The 20,356-nt window shown below is 34.7% G+C and overlaps 1 protein-coding gene across 2 annotated transcripts in view; it reads right to left on the reverse strand.

The window, feature by feature from the left end:
- Positions 1–3,863: 3,863 nt before the first annotated feature.
- C16H8orf89 (chromosome 16 C8orf89 homolog) overlaps positions 3,864–20,356 on the reverse strand; it is a 45,923-nt gene continuing 29,430 nt past the window's right edge. For both annotated transcript variants that reach the window (XM_046641570.1, XM_046641569.1), the window contains exons 6-7: positions 7,896–7,934; positions 3,864–6,233 (exon numbers count right to left, since the gene is read on the reverse strand). In XM_046641570.1, coding sequence (XP_046497526.1) covers positions 6,088–6,233; positions 7,896–7,934 — 185 coding nt within the window. In that variant the 3' untranslated portion in view covers positions 3,864–6,087. The remainder of the gene's footprint in view (positions 6,234–7,895; positions 7,935–20,356) is intronic.

The following is a 20,356-nucleotide window of genomic DNA, read 5'->3' on the forward strand; positions in this document are numbered from 1 at the left end:
AGTCTTTTCAACAAATGGTGCTGGGAAAACTGGAAAGCCACATGTAAAAGAATGAAAATTGACCATTCTTTTTCACCATTCACCAAAATAAACTCAAAATGGATTAAAGACCTAAAGGTGAGACCTGAAACCATAAGGCTTCTGCAAGAAAACGTAGGCAGTACACTCTTTGACATCAGTATTAAAAGGATCTTTTCGGACACCATGCCTTCTCAGAGAAGGGAAACAATAGAAAGAATAAACAAATGGGACTTCATCAGATTGAAGAGCTTCTTCAAGGCAAATGAAAACAGGATTAAAACAAAAAAACAACCCACTAACTGGGAAAAAATATTTGCAAGTCATATGTCTGACAAAGGCTTAATATCCTTAATATATAAAGAACTCTCACAACTCAATCACAAAACATCAAACAACCCAATCAAAAAATGGGCTGGAGACATGAACAGACATTTCTCCAAAGAAGATATACTGATGGCCAATAGGCACATGAAAAGATGCTCATCATCGCTGATCATCAGGGAAATGCAAATCAAAACTACACTAAGATATCACCTTACACCCGTTAGAATGACAAAAATATCTAAAACTAATAGCAACAAATGTTGGAGAGGTTGGGGAGAAAAAGGAACCCTCATACACTGCTGGTGGGAATGCAAACTGGTGCAGCCACTATGGAAAACAGTATGGAGATTCCTCAAAAAACTAAAAATAGAACTACCATACGATCCAGCCATCCCACTACTGGGTATCTATCCAAAGAGCCTGAAGTCAGCAATCCCAAAAGTCCTGTGTACCCCAATGTTTATTGCAGCACTGTTTACAATAGCCAAGACGTGGAAGCAACCTAAGTGCCCATCAACAGACGAATGGATAAAGAAGATGTGGTACATATATACAATGGAATACTACTCAGCTGCAAAACAGAACAAAATCATTCCATTTGCAATAACATGGATGGACCTTGAGAGAATTATGTTAAGTGAAATAAGCCAGCAAGAGAAAGATAATCTGTGTATGACTCCACTCATATGAGGAATTTAAAACTATGGACCAAGAACAGTTTAGTGGATACCAGGGGAAAGGTGGGGTGGGGGGTGGGCACAAAGGGTGAAGTGGTGCACCTACAACATGACTGACAAACATTAATGTACAATTGAAATTTCACAAGATTGTAACCTATCAATAACTCAATAAAAAAAAAAAATTACCCATCTTCAGAACCCACCCCAAACCAGCTAGATCAGAATCTCTGGGACTAGAGCCTGGACAACGGTAGTTCTCAAAAATTCACCAGGCGACTCTAAGTGCAGGTGATTCTAAGGCAGGCTACTCAAGGTGTGGTCCGTGGATCAGCAGCATCAGCATCAACAGGGGCTGGTTAGAAATGCAAATTCTCAAATCCCACCCCAGACCTATAGCAATCTGTATTTTAACAAGCTCTCCAGGAAATTTAGATGCCCGCTTAAGTTTCAAAAGGCTTGCAGAAGAAACTCTTTCTTTTTTTTTTTTACGTTTTTTTCACTTTATTGCTATAAAGACTTGCTGGTTCTTTCAAAGGGTTAATTATCTTTTGCAGTTGACATGGTCCCTTAGGAGACTGAGGAATAACCCTGTATAAGTGTGAGTGAGTGAAACACAGGCCAAACCCAGTGGAGAATGCCATTCCAGTCCCAGGGACTCTGGCTACGTCTCATGTGTAAGTTTCCTCTGCAACAAACACAGTGTCTGGACACTTTTTTGTTAATTCATCTTTAGAAGATTTCAGGTAGGTTTTTCTAAGTTGACAAATACTTTAGATCAGAACCAGAAGTTCCTTGTGTAAGAATCTCTTAGGAAAGAATATCTCCTTTAGGAAAGAAGATCAAGATCCAGATTTAGAGATAAATCTAAAGATGGATCTAACTATAGATTTATAAAATATAATATTTTTAAAGTAACAGCATTTGGATTTTAGCAATGTCTTCAGTTTTAAGTTTTTTTTCCTTAAATCTGAGTAAAATTAAGTTGACTAACTTTATTTAAAGACAGCATGCATAGAATGATCCCATTATAATAAACGTATTTCTGGGTCTATCTGTATATAGGCAGAGAATGATGTTCACCTGATGTTATTTATGAGTGGTGACATTTGAGGTACTTTCTTAAACTTTCTTTTTGTGCTTTTCTACACTGCTGAAATTCCTAAAAATGTACATTATTTTTCCAAAAATACTAAAGTGATTTTTCTAGGGAAAAAAAAACCCATTCAATTCATTAATTTGACCAGGATGATCAGGATCTGTGTATCAATTCATGCCAACCAAATTCATAGACACTGTGAATCAGAATCGCAATACATTAGCTAACACACCCATTCCTAGATCTGAGACATGTCATCCCGAGAAAGCATCTACTTTTTGGTGACTGTATTAACTCAGGAGTCTAAACTACATATTAGAAAGTTGCCTGATGAGCACAGAGTTAGAGATAAGGCAGTAGAGTCTTCTTAGGAAATTTCTTTGAAACTATCACTGACTAATGATTTGTCTTTCACTGAAGTAATTATTCTTTGTAAAGAACTGTTTTCTCACCCTAAAATCAGGACTCCATCTTCCCATCCTAAATATTTATCATAAGGTACAGTTCCCAAGATTATGACTGATTGCTTACACCAGAGGAATTTCCAAATCCCAAATGCGAAAGTGTCATTTCTGGCAAGATTGTCTTCAACACTAAACATAAATGTAACATCCACGGTAGCTACTATGTCAGAACTTGACATCTCATCCTTATCTCTCAATGTAGGGTTTATCTTAGTTGGGGGTGATCTGAGCCTTCTATCTATTAAATACATGCTGGTTTTTGTAAAAAGTTCACGAGAAACAAAAAGAGTAAATGCAATGTAAGGAAGTAGAGCCTTTGGGTTTGTTTTTCTTAAGATTTAATGAAAAACGCAAGTTAAATTAAATTCAGGGGCCGGCCGGTGGTGTAGCGGTTAAGTTTGCACACTCCACGTTGGTGGCCCAGGGTTTGCAGGTTCGGATCCCAGGTGCAGACCTACGCATTGCTTACCAAGCCATGCTGTGGCAGGCGACCCACATATAAAGTAGAGGAAGATGGGCATGGATGTTAGCTCAGGGCTAATCTTCCTCAAAAAAAAAATTAAAAGTTAAAAAAATATAGAAAAAAATTAAATTCAATCCAAGGCTAAAAAGGTGATTAATTATTGTCAGCATATTTCATTTATTAAAAAGAAATAAACATTGGACTCCTTTCTTGAGTTGTCTTGAGCTGAACTCTTTCACAGGGCAGATGGGAAGAGGGGGTCTTTCTACTTTAGCAGTATAAATCCTCCAAGATGTGTTAGTCTCATAACTTAGGAACTCAACTCAATATTAGGAGACATTTTTCTGTGTACAAGTACTATCTTCCTTTAAATTTTAAGTAACTAAACCATAATGTGCCAACTAAGTTTAAGTTTTAAAAAAATTATTATTCAGTTAAGTTTATGTATACGGGCTTTGAATCCTAGTAGGTCAGAATTCTAGTTCTCCTCTTGTCTAGCTAGAGACCCTTCATTTATTAAACAGAAATATCACTGACCTACTTTTTAGGGTTTTCTTGAGGTTTACAAATAATGTTAAATGTTTAGAATACATAGGAGGAGCTCAATAAATGAAATCCATTTGACAATCAAAGGTGTTTAGAAGTGCTCATCCAAAAAAGAGTTCATAAAATTGTTGTCTGAGAGTACTTTTTCTCCTGTTTCCCATCTCCTAAATCATTAACCACACTTGGAGTGAGTGGATGATCAGAAGACAGACAAGGTACAGGTAATATCTAAATCATTCTCAAGCAAAATTCAGATGTAAGCACAAACATATCCATTTAGGTTTATTTATCCCCCTAGGAACTAATGCATCATGATAATTCATACAAACACATATTAACATTGCATTCTATACATTAATATAAAGCATGCAAGGACAGAGAATATGTTTATTCTCTTACATCTGTGATGGCTTCTTTTCTTCTTTCTCCTACTTTTGTCTTCTTCCTATTTCCTCCCATTCCTTATAAATTTGGGCTTCCTTCTCTCTCCACTTTGTTATCGGAGAAAACAGAGGATTTGCTATGAAAATGTTTCTCAAAGTTCTAACTCTAGGCAGTGCCATTTTCCCGGAACTACCTACCTACTTTTCAACTACCTGTTTGGCATCTCTATGTGGCAGTTCTGATGGCACCTAAAATTGAATACACCCGAGCTTGCACTCATCCTCTTATTCCCCAAACCTAGCATCGCCCCCTGAGAACCTTAGGTCTAAAGGCGGAAATGAGCCAGTTTTGATTCTTGCTCTCCCGATACCCTATGTCTAAGCAGTTGACTTTAAGTCCTTTGCCTTGATGGCCTCATGATTTAGTCTCTCCTTCCTATGCCTGTCTCTATCTTTCCACTGAGAGATTCTTACCTCAATTTTTATAAAAACCTCCTAAGTGCTTTCCCTACCCCCAGACTCCTCCCATTACAATCCAGCCTACAAATTATACCTGGATGAATCTTCCTAAAAGCAGTAATTTAATTTCATTCTCAAAAATCTCCCACTGTGAAACAGAGGAAGTACAAACTCTTGCTTGGCATCTGTGATTCTCGACCAGCTATCATCAACTTATCTTTTGAGCCCTATTGCCCTCAATTCCTTTGACCCTGAGTTTGCACAAAAGAATGGCTCCACAAAGCCAGATCTAGATTTTGCATATAATTTTCTTTGGCCTACACACTGGCTTTATAAATTTTAAATTACTTATTTTGAATTAATTGCTACCATTTATACATTGGAAGGTTTAACATAAAAATCCAGAGTCTGGCTTCTCAGGAAAAGTTAGAATATTTGGCAACTTTGGGCCCACATTCCTGCATGACACCAAGGGCTGAAGGGAGGCAGTGAGTGCCCTTTTAAATGGAGACACACGCTCCAGTTCACCTGCATCTGATTCGTGTCACTCAATCTGGTCCTGGCATGGTGCCTGTAGGCCTGTGAATTTATGACTCTTGTACCATACTCCCTAGTACTCCAGCCAAGAGCACCATTCCCAAATGCATAGTGTGTCTTTGCTTATATTATTCCATGTTTCAAGAAATGCCCTCTCCCTCTATCTTTCCTGTCTTTAAAGCCCATTTTAAACACTACATCTTCCATGAGGCTTTCTCTGACCCCCTGGATGTTGCTGCCCTGTTTTTGAACCTCTGTAACACTCTGGTTCTGTTATGACCCATATCCCACTCTCCACTGGATCACAGCCATTGGTATCCTTGATTCTCCCCGTTTCTCAGGGACGTGTATAGACAAATACTTCTCCCCCACCCCTCAGGCTTTCCTGAAGAATGGTTTTCCTCTTAACTGAGACCTTCCTTCTCCTCCCCACAGAGATGGAGTGAGTCTCTCCCCACCTACTTTCCCCTCCTGGATCTGCCTGTCTACACGGTGGAGATGCCTTGCTCTGCTTGGCAGTAAAGGTCTTGGTTCGGCAGGTGAGCCTGAGGTTGTTGGCACTACCTGGGCGTGTACATTTGCCCAAGTGGAAAGTTCAGGATGAGGAGGCCACAGTTGCCACACATTGAACCAGGACTTCCCTTCCAGGTTTTATCAGTAAACAAAGCTAAGAGTCTCATCTGCTTCAATACTTATCTCACAACTGTTTTCAAACTCAAACAGGGAGAAGGAGGGGTTCAAGTTAGGGCGCCTTCTAACCCCAACAATAAGAACTCACTTTTTCTGGAATCTTCTGCAGCTCCTAGCAAAGCTCATGGTACACACAGGCACTCAAAAAACATTTATCAAATTGAATCAAAAAATATAATCAATGTGCATAAAATTCATGGAATATAATTTTTCTTATGCTTATGTCCTCGTAAACTGTAACTTAAACGTCTCTTTATAATGTTAACAAAATGCAAATTATTCTGCAACATAAAATATTTATTTCCTATTTACATTTCCATTTGTGTGTAAATCATTGCACATCATATCACATATCAAGAAAAAAAGAAAAAAATATATAAACCTTAAAAGTCAGCGAAGAAAGCATCACAGCGTATGATACTAGTCAGCAGTCTCGCTCGCGTTTCTTGCCCTTTTTTGATTTTCTGCCTGTTTCTTGACGGATGGTGTCATACTCCAATATGGCCATTTTGGAAAGCCTCTGTAAGTACTGAGATGACGCTCCAGGGAGAGGATCGCTGAAGCCAGAATCTGTGAAGGAGAAAAAGTCAGCTATTAAAATTAAATTAAGCACACATGAATAATTTTCTCTAATACATTGCAAACAAAATATCTGTTCCTCAAGTGAGCATTAAACACTACTAGCTCTTCATAGAACACATTCTCTGAAGTAGAAATGCCACTATTTACTTTCCAAAGTGACTGTGACAGCAAGCCTGCTAAACAAATATTTAACTACAAAAAAACCTGTAATACTTGTATTTAATTATATAAAACTAAATCTGTGTCTGTAATGTGCTTCTTAAGACGTGGGATGGCTGTGGAATTTATTCCAAAGGAAAAGGCACAGTCTCCATAACTAATTAACTTGTTTCATACTTTATGTGCTGATCAAGTAATTTTCTCCAAAGAAAGCCATTTCTCGTAAATGCTAAGTGAAATAAAACAGTAAAATTGTAAAGTGAAATAAGTCATTCACTAACTGAACCAGCACTAATCAAGCTTGTGCTATAGAGTGGTGGCAATAGTAACAGGGGACACGTACTGAATGGCCTCTCTCTGTCAAGTCCCTTTCATCTATTTTATCCACACAACACTATGAAGTAGGTAACTAGTACTATCTGGGATTACAGATTTAAAACAGATTTATCGAAAAAAGGCTAAAAAACTTGCCCGAGGGCAAAGACCCAGTAACTGTTAGAGGCAGGATTTGAACCCAGATTCATCAAATTCAAAGTTCCCCTGTAATCACTATATATTGCCCTAAATATGTAAATATGTATAAATACTTCTATTTAGAAATATACAAGGCTTTGAAAATAATAAAACGATCCATATTGCTTTAAAATACTATTATTTAACTTTGAACAGTTTCAAATGTCAAAAAAGCTGTCTTCAGTTCTCCAACGTGGTTGTTATATTTTTTATTATTGTCATTGTTGTTTTGGTTATGGTTGTTATTGTTTTGTTTGAATGTATAATATGAGTGAAGTTCAGAGAGAGTAGAGGGAAAGAATATGATCAGGATTCCTGTTCTTAGCAGTACAATGGACTTGACACTTAGAAAGACCCTCTAGCTGCAGATTAGATTCTAGGCATTAAGCAAACCTCAAAAAAACTTCAAGAATTGGTATCACACAGACTAATGCAATTAAGTTGGAAGTTTTTAACAATAAGATAAACAAAAAATATTTAGAAATTTTTACATTCTAAATTATTCATCAGTCAAAAAAGAAACCATAATAAACATTAAAAATACTTGTAACTAAATGATAAAGAAAATATTAAAAACTTGTGTGATGCAGCAAACGTTGTACATAGTTTTATACTCTGAAATTCTTACGTTAGAAAATAAGCCTGAAAATTAACAAGCTAGGTATAAGATACACGTTAGGAAAAGAATAAACTCAAAGAACTTGGAAGGAAAGATAATACAGAAAAGAGGAGAAATCAATGAAGTAGAAAACAAACGTACAATAAGAAAGATTTTTAAAAAGATGAGAGTTTTTAATTGAAAAGACTAATAAAAAAGGAAAGCCTCTGGTGAGATTAATCAGGAAAAAAGCAGAAGGAACAAATAAATAATATTAGGAGAAGAGTGACAGAGGTACAGATAGAACAAAAATTAAACTTTATGCCAATAAATTCGAAAACTTAGACAAAATGCAAAAAGTTCTAAAAAATATAACTTACCAAAATTGATTGAAGAAGAATTAGAATGCCTTAAGAGCCCTAAAATTAAAATGATTGAATCAACATTAAAATTTTACTCCAAAGAAAACAAGTGACCCAGACAATTTTACAAAGGAATTCTATCAGACTTTCAAGAGAGAGATCATGCCAATTTTAGGTCACATCCTTCAGAGAACAGAAAGAGTGGAATAGTCCCCACTTCCCTCCATGAGGCCATTATAATCTTGACACTGAATCCAGACAAGGATAGGACAAAAAGGAAAATTAGTAGCAACCTCACTCATTAACATAGATAAAAAATCCCAAATAAAATACCGGCAAATAAATTACAGCAGTACATAAAAAGATAATCATGCCTAAATTGGGTGTATCCAAGGCATGCAAAAATGACTTAACACTACGAAACCTACAAATGTAATTCTTCACATTAAAACATTAAACAAAATCACATGATCATCTCAAGCAATTCAGAAAAAGTTGATAAAATTCAACTCTCCCTTAAAAAAATAAAAATAAAAAAACTCTTGGTAAATTAAAGAGAACTTCTTTACCTCGATAAAGGATATCTACCCAAAACCTACGGCAAGCATCACTCTTAATGAGGAAACATTAAAGGCACTTTCTTTAAAATTAGAGACAAGTCAAAAATGCCTACTATTCCTTTCTGTTCACCATTGTATTGGTGGTCCTAGCCAGCTTAGTAAAATCAGAAAAATAAAGGCATTGGATTTGGAAAAGAAGAAACAAAACTGACATTATTCACAGATGATTATGATAATCTACATAGACAACTCTAAATTGTAACTATATATATAAATAATATATATACACAATTGTTATTATAATATTATATTATAATTATATATTATAAAAGTATATTATATAATATATAATGTACATTGTATATATACATAATATATACATATATGTATATAATGTATAATGTATATTAATTTTAAACTAATATATAACGACATAATATTTTATATTACATATAATAGGAAATTAGGAAGTAATACGAGACTTTAGCAAGGTGGATGGCTCTAAGAACAACTTGCAAAAATTAACTACATTTCCAAATATTCACAATAGAAAGCTAGAAATTTTAATTATAAAAGAATTGTGGCAGCGTGTCAATCATTCTTTCAAACAGAATTTTAGCTGAGCACGTGGCCATCCAGGTAGAGATGACATTTCTGAGCTTACGTTGGAGCTAAGCATAGCCTTGTTAATAAGTATGGACCAAGGAGATCTGAGTAAATGTGCAACTTTCTAGTCATCTTTAATTTAAATTACAATCCTCTTACCCTAGATTTCTGTTCTTTCCCCTTCCCTTGGCTGGGATTCAGACATGGCAATGACCCACTTGCAAACAAAGACAAAACCCTATGGGTTGGTGAAACAAGGTAGGATGTCTCTGGGTTCCTGAATGACCAGCTGAAGTAGAGCCACCCCACTAGCTTGGACCACTCACATTTAGAAATTAGAGAAAAATGAACTATCTTATTTAAACTGCTATAGTTTGGAGGTCTTTTTGGTACAGCAGTCTAGGCTGCTGTTAACATTCTTGTATGTTTCTTTTGGTACACATGTGCACCCAGTTCTGTTGGGTATATAACTAGGAGTAGCACTGCTGAGTCATAAAGTTTGTATTTCAGCATTTGCTACCAAAGGGTTTTTGAAAGTCCTGATACCAATTTACACTTCTACTGGCAGTAATGAGTATTGCAATTGTTCCCATCCCTCCTAGCACTTGGTACTGTTAGTCATTTTCATTTTAGCTATTCTGGTAGGAATTGTAATTTAAATTTTCTTGATAATAAATTATGTTGAGTACCATTTAACATGCTAATGACCACGTGAATATCCTCTTTTGTAAACTGCCTGTTCAAGTCTTTTATTCATTTTTCAGCTTAGGTTGTCTTTTTCTTATTGATTTGTAGGAGTTCTTTATATATACTGGATATGAGTCCTTTGTTGGACATATGTATTACAAGCATATTCTTCCAGTCCACAACTTGCCTTTTCACTATATTAAAGATGTCTTTTAAAGAAAAGAAGTTTTTAATTTATCAATTATCAAAGCCCAATTTATCAATCTTTCCCTTTTAATTAGTGCTTTTTTGTGTCCTATTTAAGAAATCTTTGCCTGTCCCAAAGTCATGAAGATATTCTCCTATGTTAACATGTAGATTTTTTTTTTTCTCCACATTTAGGTCTATTATCTATCTGGAACTGACTTTTGAGTACAGTGTGTGATGGGGTCAAAGTTCATTTTATTCCATACGGATATTCCATTGAAAAAACACTCCTTTCCTCAATCCACTGTAGTGGTACCTTTGTTGTAAAGTCAGGTGATTATATGTAAGTGAATCCATCTCTGGACTCACAATTCTGTTCCTTTAGTCTAACTGTCTATCTTTGCACCAATACCACACTGGTTTAATCACGGTTTTCTAATAAGTGGTGATATCTGGTAATATAAGACCTACATCTTTGTTTTTACCCTTTCAATTGTCTTTGCTTTTCTTGTTCTTTGTATTTCTATATAAATTTTAGAATTGCCAGGTTAGTTTCTACCCAAAAAAAGCCTACTGATTTTTAATTGGGATTGCATGAATGATTTAGTAGACAATCGACATCTTTAAATATTGAGTCTTCCCATTCACGAATAAAGCAAATCCATCTGTTCAGTTAGGTCTTCTTTAATTTTTCTCAGTATTGCTTTATAGCTGTCTGTGTAAAGGTCCTGCACAACTTTTATTATATCTATTCCTAAGCAATTGAGGTTACTTGATGAAATTGCAAAAAGTATCTTTTAGAATTTTATTTTGTAATTGCTTTTCCTCATTTACAGAGATACAAGTAATTTTTGTTTATTGACTTACTAAACTGATTATTAATTCAAATAATTAACCTAGAATGTTTTGGATTTTCTAAATATCCAATCATGCCACGTATAAAAAATGGTTTTTTTTCAATTCACGTGTCTTTAATTTCTTTTTCTCACCTTATTCAACTGGTTTATGATCTCTAGTACAATGTTGAATGGAAATGGTGATAGTGCACATCAGAGCAGGTATCCAATATCATAATACCAGGGCGAAAGTTTTCACTATTTCATAATTAACTCTCATGGTTGCTGTATGTTTTTTTTCCCCACAAATGTAATTTATTTGCAGTTCAAGTAGTTATTAGTCTAACACAAAGCTTACTAAGGAAAATTCACTTAATAAGGAAGTTGTAGTGATTGATGCTTTAATATGTAATGACTTTATCCAGAAAACTATTCTTTAAATCACTTGTATGAAGTAGCTTCCAAACAACTCTGATAGGCTCTTAAAATCTTAGTTTTTAAACTTACAAATTGAACATATAACTTCATATAAACATGCAAATTACATATGACAACTTTTAGCTTTGTGAATTTATATTTTATACCACAAATGTACATGTATCTTTCTCTTAGATTTTTTTTTACCATCATAACCATTTCTAAGTGGACAGTTCAGTAATGTTAAGTATTTTCACATCGTTGTGCGACAGATCTCCCAGACTTTTTCATCTTGCGATACCGAAACTCTACACCCACTAAACACTAATTCCCCAGCCCTTGTCCACCACCTATTTACTTTCTTGTTTCCAAGATTTTGACTAATTTAGATACTTCATGAGTGGGATCCAGAATTTGTCCTTTTGTGCCTGGCTTATTTCACCTAGCATAACATCCTCAAGGTTCATCTATGTTATAGCATGTGACAGAATTTCCCTGTTTTTAAAGGCTGTAAAATATTCCATTGTATGTATATACCACATTTTTCTTTATCCTTTCATCTGTATAAGGACATGTGGGTTGCTTCCACCTCTTGGCTACTGTGAATAATGCTGCAGTAAGCACAGGTGTGCAAATATCTCTTCAATATCCTGCTTTCAATTCTTTTGGATAAAACCCAGAAGTGGGGTTGCTGGATCATATGTAACTCTATTTTTAAGTTTTTGAGCCTCTCCATACTGTTTTCTATAATGGCTGCACCGTTTTACATTCCTAGTGCACAAGGCTTCCAACTTCCCTGCATCCTCACCAACACCTGTTATTTTCTGTCCGTTTGACAGTGGCCATCCTGACGATGGTGAGAGGGTGACACCTCATTGTGGTTTTATTTGCATTTCCTTAATGGTTAGTGAGGTTGAGCATCTTTTCATGTACTTATTGGTCATTTGTATAACTTCCTCAGAGAAACGTCAATTCAAGTCCTTTGGCCACTTTCTAATCAGGTTATTTTTTTATTATTGAGCCGTAGAAGTTTCTTACATATTCTAGATATTAACCCCTTATCAGACATACAATTTGTAATTATTTTCTCTCATTCTGTCAGTTGCCTTTCACTCTGTTGACTGTCTCCTTTGACATGCAGAAGTTTTTAAGTTTGAGCACAACCAGAGGCACTCACAACTAGAATATACAGCTATGTACTGGGGGCTTTGGGGAGAAGAAGGAAAAAAGACAAAAAAAGAGAAAAGGAAAAAGAAAAAATATTTGCAACAGATGTTAGCTCAGGTGCCAATCTTTAAAAAAAAAGTTTTTAAGTTCGATATCATCCCATTTGTCTATTATTTATATTGTTGCCTGTGCTTATGGTGTAAGATCCAATAAATCATTGCCAAATTCAATGTCTTGATGTTGTCCCCTATGTTAGTTTTAGGTCTTATGTTTAGGTCTTTAATTCATTTTGAGTTTATTTTTGTATATAGTGTAAGGTAAGGGTCCAATTTCATCCTTTTGCATGTGGATTTCTAGTTTTCTCAACACATTTGTCAAAGAAACTGCCCTTCCCCATTGTGTAGTCTTGGCACCTTTGCTGAAAATCATTTGACTGTATATGCAAGGATTTATTTCTAGACTTCCTACTCTGTTCCACTGGTCTATGTATCTATCTTTATGCCAATACTATACTGTCTAAATTACTATTAGGTATGTTTTGTAGTCTGTTTTGAAATCAGGAAGTGTGAGGCCTCCAACTTTGTTCTTCTTTCTCGAGACTGTTTTGGCTATTCAGGGTTCCTTGAGATTCCATATGAACTCTAGGATAGATACTCTATTTCTACAAAAAATATCATTGGGATTTTGATAAGGATTGCATCAAATCTGTAGATCACTGTAGATAGTATGGACATTTAACTATTATTAACTACTATAGTACTATTATAATAGTTAATATAATACTATAGTATATTATATACTATAATAGTATAATATTATAGTACTATTTTAAATACTATTTTGAGTACTATTTTGAATGGCAAGAGTGGGCATCCTTGCCTTGTCCCTGACCTTAGAGAAAATAATTTCAGCCTTTCCCCATTTAGTGTATTATTAGCTGTGGGCTTTTCATATATGTCTTCTATTACATTGAGGTAGATTCCTTCTATTCCTAGTTTGTTGAGTATTTTTATACCGAAAGGGTATTAAATTTTGTCAAGTGCCTTTTCTGCATCCATTGAGATAATCATGTCTTTTTGTCCTTCACCCCGTTAATGTGATTTATGATATTGCTTTATTTTTGTACCATTCCTTATTTTTTGAATCATCTTTGCATTTCAGGTACAAATCCCACTTGGTCGCGGTGTATAATCCTTTTAATGTGCTGTTGAATTCAGTTTGCTGGTATTTTGTTTATGGTTTTGCATCAATATTCATCAGCGATATTAGTCTAGTTTCTTTTCTTCTTGTACCTTTATCTGGTTTTGATATCAGGGTAATGCTGGCCTCACAGAATTAGTTTAGGAATGTTCTCTCCTCTTCATTTCTTTGGAATAGTTTGTGAAGGACTGGTATTAATTCTTTAAATGTTTTGTAGAATTCTCCAGTGAAGCCCCCTAATGTGGGCTTTTGTTATTGTTGTTGGGAGGTTTTTGATAACTGCTTCCATCTCCTCACTAGTTATAGGTTTGCTCAGTTTTTTATTCCTTCATGATTCAGTCTTGGTAGAGTGTATGTTTCTAGGAATTTATACATTTTTTCTAGGTTACCTAATCTGTTGGCATATAATTGTTTACAGTAGCCTCTTAGAATCCTTTTTATTTCTGTGACATCAGTTATAACGTCTCCTCTTTCATGCCTAATTTTAGCTATTCGAAGCTTCTCTCTTTTTTTCTTAGTCTAACTAAGAGTTTGTCAACTTCGTTGATCTTTTCAAAAAGGTAAATCTTTATGTTGTTGATTTTTTTTCCTATTCTCTATTTCATTTATCTCTCCTCTAATCTTTATTATTTCCTTCCTTCTGCTAACTTCGGGCTTAATTTGTTCTTCTTTTCCTATTTCCTTGAAGTATAAGGTTACATTGTTCATTTGAGATCTTTTTCCTTTTTTTAATGTAAGCACTTACCACTATAAACTTCTCTCTTAGTACTGCTTTCACTGCAACCTATAATTTTTGGTATGTTATGTTTTTGTTTTCATTTGTCTCCAGATATTTTCTAAATTCCTTTGTGATTTCTTCTTTAACCTATTAGTTGTTTAAGAGTGTATTTTGCTGTAGATTTTTTTGAAGATACTCACCAAATTAGGAAAGTTCTCTCCTACTCATAGTTTGCTAAAAGTATCTTTAATCATGAATATTGAATTTTATCAAAATATCTTTTGCATATCAAAGTGAACATATGGGGCTTCTCCTTTATTCTGTTAATGTTTTTCTGCTTTTCTAATGTTGAACCAACCCCACATTCCTTAGAGAAATCTGACATGGTTGTGTTGTATTATCCTTCTTACATATTGCTGAATTTTAGTTGATAATGTTTTGTTTAGAATTTTTACATCTATTTTCACAAGAAAGATTGGTTTATAATTTTACTTTCTCATAATGTCAAAGTCAGGTTCTGCAATCAAGGTTATGAGACCTCATAAAATGGGTCATTAAGAGTTCCCTCTTTTTCTATTCTCTGGAAAAATTTATGTAGCATTGCTTTTTTAAATTAAATTTTGGAAGAATTCACCAGTGCCACCCTCTTACCTGAGAGCTTTGTGTGTGTGTGTGAAGGTTTTTAATGAAGGATTCAATTCTTTAATAGAGATAAGACTATGCAGATTTTCTTTCTTCTTGTGTCAATTTTGCTAAGTTGTTTTTTTCAAGAAATTTTTCTATTTTATCTAAATTGTCAGATTTATTGGCATAAAGTTATTCACGATGGCCTCTATCTTTTTAATATCTATAGGACATGTGCTAATGACCTCTTTTTCATTTATGTAATTGGTAATTGCTGTTTCTCTGTGTGTGTCTCTCTCTGTCTCTCCATCTCTGTCTCTCCGTCTCTGTCTCTCTCACTCTCATCAGCCTTGCTAGACATTTATCAATCTTATTCAAACTTTCAAAGAACTAACTTTTGGCTCTGTTGCTTTTTCTCTATTGAATATTTGTTTTCTACATTAATTTCTGCTCTTTATTATTTCTTCCTCTTATTTCCTTTGGATTTAATATGTTGTTCTTTTGCTAACTTCCTAGGATGGACTCTTAAATCATTGACTTTAAGCCTTTCTTCTTTTCTAATACACGCATTTCTTGCTATAAATTTCTCTGTGGTTTTGCTGCATCCCACAAGTATCAATGTATCATATTTTCATCATCATTCAGTTCAAAATAATATATAATTTCCATTGTATTTCTTCTTTGACTCATGGGTTACTCAGAAGTTCATTTCTTAATATCCAAATACTCATGGGATTTTATAGATCCCTTTAGTTATTGATTTCTAGTTTAATTCCACTGTGGTCCGAGAATGTGTGCTGTAGGATTTCACTTGATATTTGTTTTAAACTCTACCAAAATGATTGTGCATTTGTCTATTTCTCTTTTAGTTCCATTACTTTTATCTTTATGTATTTTAAGTTAATGTTATTATAGCATACAAATTTAGGATGGTCAAATCTTTCTGCTGTATTAACCCTTTTGTCACTATGAAACATCTCTCATAATACTTCTTGCTTTGAAGTCTATTTTGTTTGATGCTAGTGTAGCTACACAAACTTTATTTTGGTTAATGTTTGCATGGTTTATATTTTTCTATCCTCATACTTTTGATCTTGCTTGCCCTTATATCTAAGGTGTGCCTCTTATAAGCAGTATATCATTATTTTTTTAAGTCTGATAGTCTTTTTTTAATTGAAATATTTAGTTTACTTACATCTAATGTAATTATTATGTTTAATTTTAAATCTTCAGTTCTGCTAGTTGTTTTCTGTTTTATGTTCCTTTTTTACTCTTTTTTTGCCTTCTTTTGAAATAATCAAGTTTCTAAAAATTATTCTATTATCCTTCTATTAGCTTGTTACTTGTATTCTTTTATTATTCTTTTAGTGGTCATCATACAGATTATCACGTCTCTTTGATATATTACAAGCTACTTTAGTTATTTTACCGTTTTTCAGATGACTCAAGGATCCTTCAACATTGTAACTCTATGTATGCCCCAGCCCACCTCTGTGCTGTTATCGTCAAGTATGTTATTTCTACATATATTTTAAGTTTCATAAGACACTACTACTGCTACTGCTTCTCATTCCTTCCCGAGCTGTGCTTCCAACTTGTATCATTACTTCCTTACTATTTTTTTAGTGCAGCTCTGCTGACAATGAATTCTCTCAATTCAATTTGAATTAAAATGTCTTTATTTCACTTTTAAGGATATTTCCACTGGGTATAGAATTTAAGTTTGGTAGTGATTATCTTTCAGCACTTGAAAATGCCATGCCACTGCCTTCTTGCTGCCATTGTCTACTGAAAAGTCAGTTGTACATCTTACCAATGCTCCCTTGAAGGTAACATATCCTTTTTCTTGATATTTAGTCTTTTCATTATAATGTGTCTAGCTGTGGTTTTATTGTGGTCTCCATGCTGCTGAGGGCTCACAGAACTTCTTGTATCTGTAGCTCAGTTTAGGACATTCTCAGGCAGTATGTGAGCACTATTTCTGTCCCACTCCTCTTTCCTCTTATTCTGGGATTAGAATTATGCATGTGTAAAGCAGTTTTCCCTTGTCGAATAATGTCTTGCACACTCTGTTCTGTATTATCTATCTTTTTTCTCTCTTCACCTTAATTGGGTATTTTCTAATTTTTTATCTTCCATTTTACTAATCCTATCATCTGTTCATTTTTCTTCCAACTTTATTGAGGTATATTTGACAAACAGAAATTGTAAATATTTAAGGTATATAAATGAGGACTTGGTATATGTGTACACTGTGAAATTATTACCACAATTAAGTTAATTAACACCTCCATCACCTCACACTGTTACCTTTTTTTGGTGGGGTGAGGTCAGTGAGAACACTTAAAATCGACTCTCTTAGCAAATTTCACAAAATACAATACAGTATTATTAACTATAGTCATCATGCTACACATTAGATCCCCGGAACTTATTCATCTTATAACTGGTATTTTGTACACTTTCACCAACATCTTCCCATCAGCTACAACCCCTAATCCTTGGTAACCACCATTCTACTCTATTTCTGTGTTTGATCTTTTTTTTGCTTTTTTTTTAATAGCATGCTTTCCATAAATAATTGATACCATGCAGTATTTGTCTTTCTTCATCTGGCTTATTTCACTTAGCATAATGCCCTGTGTTCATCCATGTTGTCACAAATGGCAAGACTTCCTTCTTTTTTAATGGCTAAATAATATTCCATTGTATATATAAACCACATCTTCTTTATTCATTTATCCATCATTGGACACTTAGGTTGTTTCCATATCTTGGCTATTGGGAATAAGGCTGCAATGAACATGGGAGAGCAGATATCTCTTCAAGATACTGATTTAATTTCCTCTGGATATGTATCGAATACTAGGATTGCTGGATAGTATGGTAGTCCTATTATGAATTTTTTGAGGAACCTCCATACTGTTTTCCATAATGGCTGTATAACTTACATTCCCACCAATAAAGCTTCCCTTTTGTTTACACCCTCACCAACAATTATCTCTTTTCTTTTTGATAATAGCCATTTGACCAAGTATGAGGTGATATCTCATTGTGGTTTTGATTTGTATTTCCCTGATGACTAGGGATACTGAGCATCTTTTCACATACCTGCTGGCCATTTGTATGTCTTCTTTGGAAAAAGTCTATTCAGGTCCTTTGCCCATTTTTAAATTGGGTTATTTGGTTTTTTGCTGTTGAGTTGTAGGAGTTCCTTACATATTTTGGGTACTAACCCCTCATAAGATATAGGGTTTGCAAATATTTTCTCCCATTCAGTAGGTTGCCTTCCTCATTTTGTTGACGGTTTCCTTTGCTGTGCAAAAGCTTTTTAGTTTGATATAGTCCTACTTGTTTGCTTTTGCTTTTGTTGCCTGTCCTAGCAGCTATTAAGTCTAATCAACTATTGTATTTTCCAACTCAAGAATTTCTATTTCTTTTTTATAGATTCTAATTCTTTGATGTAATTTTTCATCTTTTTCTCTATTATCTTAAATATATTAAACATAGCTTTTAAAGTCCCTGTCAAATAGTTCCAATATTTGGATCATTTGTAAGTCTGCTGCTGTTCTCTATTTTCTATAAACCTATAAGGCTCTGGTTTACCTTCTAGTTCTCCAGAGAGAATTTAATTTTCTTCTAGCAGGCAAGACTGGGCTTTAGGCTTTTGTAAAGCCAGTGTATTCTTGGTATGCCTTTATTTATAATTTATAAGTGTGTAGCCCTTCAGAAATTTCAGCTGAAAGCCTGGGGTGTTTATCAAGGTCTCTTCCTGTTGGTAGGTCTTAAACTCCCACCTGTGTCTCCCCAGCAAATGCTAAGATACTGAAATCTCTGCTCACTTCTTTAGCCTTCAAGAAGCTGTTTTCTGCCTGAAGTCCTGAAACATTACCCAGCATACGTGCTACTTAGGAAAAGGCAAACACCTGTTGAGGAAATTGCTCACAGCGTTTTGGGCTCCCTTCTCTGCAGTTACTCCTCCAGTATCTCAGCCTGTCTAGTCCTGTCAGAAATGGCTGCTCTTGACACCTTAAAACAGTTGTTTTTAAATATTTTTATCATTTTTATATTAATAACAAATATATAACTTTTAATATTTTATATTTTATAAAATATATTTTTATTATACCTTTTATAATTAGATCTTATACTAATTCTTGGTGGTAAAGTTTGTGTGATATAAGCTACTCCATCATAGCCAGAGGTGGAAGTTCTCTGAGGCGTTTTTTTTAAAGGTCTAACTGTTAAATAGACGAAACTTCCCATGGTGATTCTTTAAGAACATTAATCAGATCACATTAAAATCATTCTCTTATTAAAGTCATTCAGTGGCTTCTTATTTCAATCAGAGTTAAATACAAAGTGACTTCCAGGGCCTTACATGGTCAGACACTCCATTACCTCTCTTACCTCATCTTCCACACTCTGAGATTAGCCACACTCGACTCTGGTGTTCTTCCAAGAGGTCAGGTACCATCCTGCCTTGGGACCTTTGCTGACCCAAAGAGAATAACTTTTTTCCCCGAGTTTATCTTCCTCACCTTTTTCAAGTCTTTGCTCAAACACTACCTTCTCAATTAAACCTATTCTGACCATCCTATTTAAGACTGTAAATCATCCTCTCCCTGGATCTCCTGATCTACCTTACCTTGTTCTATTTTGTTGTTATTTCTACTGCACTTTCACCTTCTAATACACTACGCAATGGGCTTATTTATTATGTTTAACGGTTGTTGGCTGTATTCTCTCACTAGAATGTAAACTCCACAAGAGCAGGGATCTTTGTTTTGTTGAGGGGTGGACCCTACACCCAAGCACCTAGAAATGCCTGGCACAGAGCAGACACTCAATTCATATTTGGTGAGTGAATGGATGAACTGCCTTTTTGTGTGACTTTGAGAGAAAATCACCAAGTATTTACTGAAGACTCAATATGTTGCAGAAACTGGGGTAGGCACTATAGGGATGCAAAAGTGAATAAGACATAGGACTGGCCTGAAAGAACCATAAAGTTGACCTATTGGAAAACAGGCAGGCAAACGTTCATTTGGGCCGAGATGCAAAACAAATGTCTTTTGTTCTAATTAACACTTATATTTTTATTTTATGTTACCTGTTGATTACAGAAGTTGTTTATAGTATATGGAAATTTAGAGAAAGGAAATGTCCAAGGAGAAGTTCATGAAAATTTACCATTATGAACTTCCATAGACTGAACCTGCCAAGTGGCTAACAATCAGTTCTGATAGCTACCAAAAGTGTCAATAAAGGTCTTACTTAGTAATTTTAGTTTTTGTTTGGAGGTGAGCTATTAACTCCATTATTCCATAAGTGCAAAACCATAGAAGGGATGAAAGCACTAGAAGACGACTACGATTATGATAAAAATGAAAAATAAGTAAGGTTTAAAAAATGTTAAATGGGAAGGAAATAATTGTTGCACATAGGGAAAGGATGAAACATTTGATAGTCTGAAGG

The sequence above is a fragment of the Equus quagga genome, chromosome 16, assembly GCF_021613505.1.
Source record: "Equus quagga isolate Etosha38 chromosome 16, UCLA_HA_Equagga_1.0, whole genome shotgun sequence".
Taxonomy (NCBI): domain Eukaryota; kingdom Metazoa; phylum Chordata; class Mammalia; order Perissodactyla; family Equidae; genus Equus; species Equus quagga.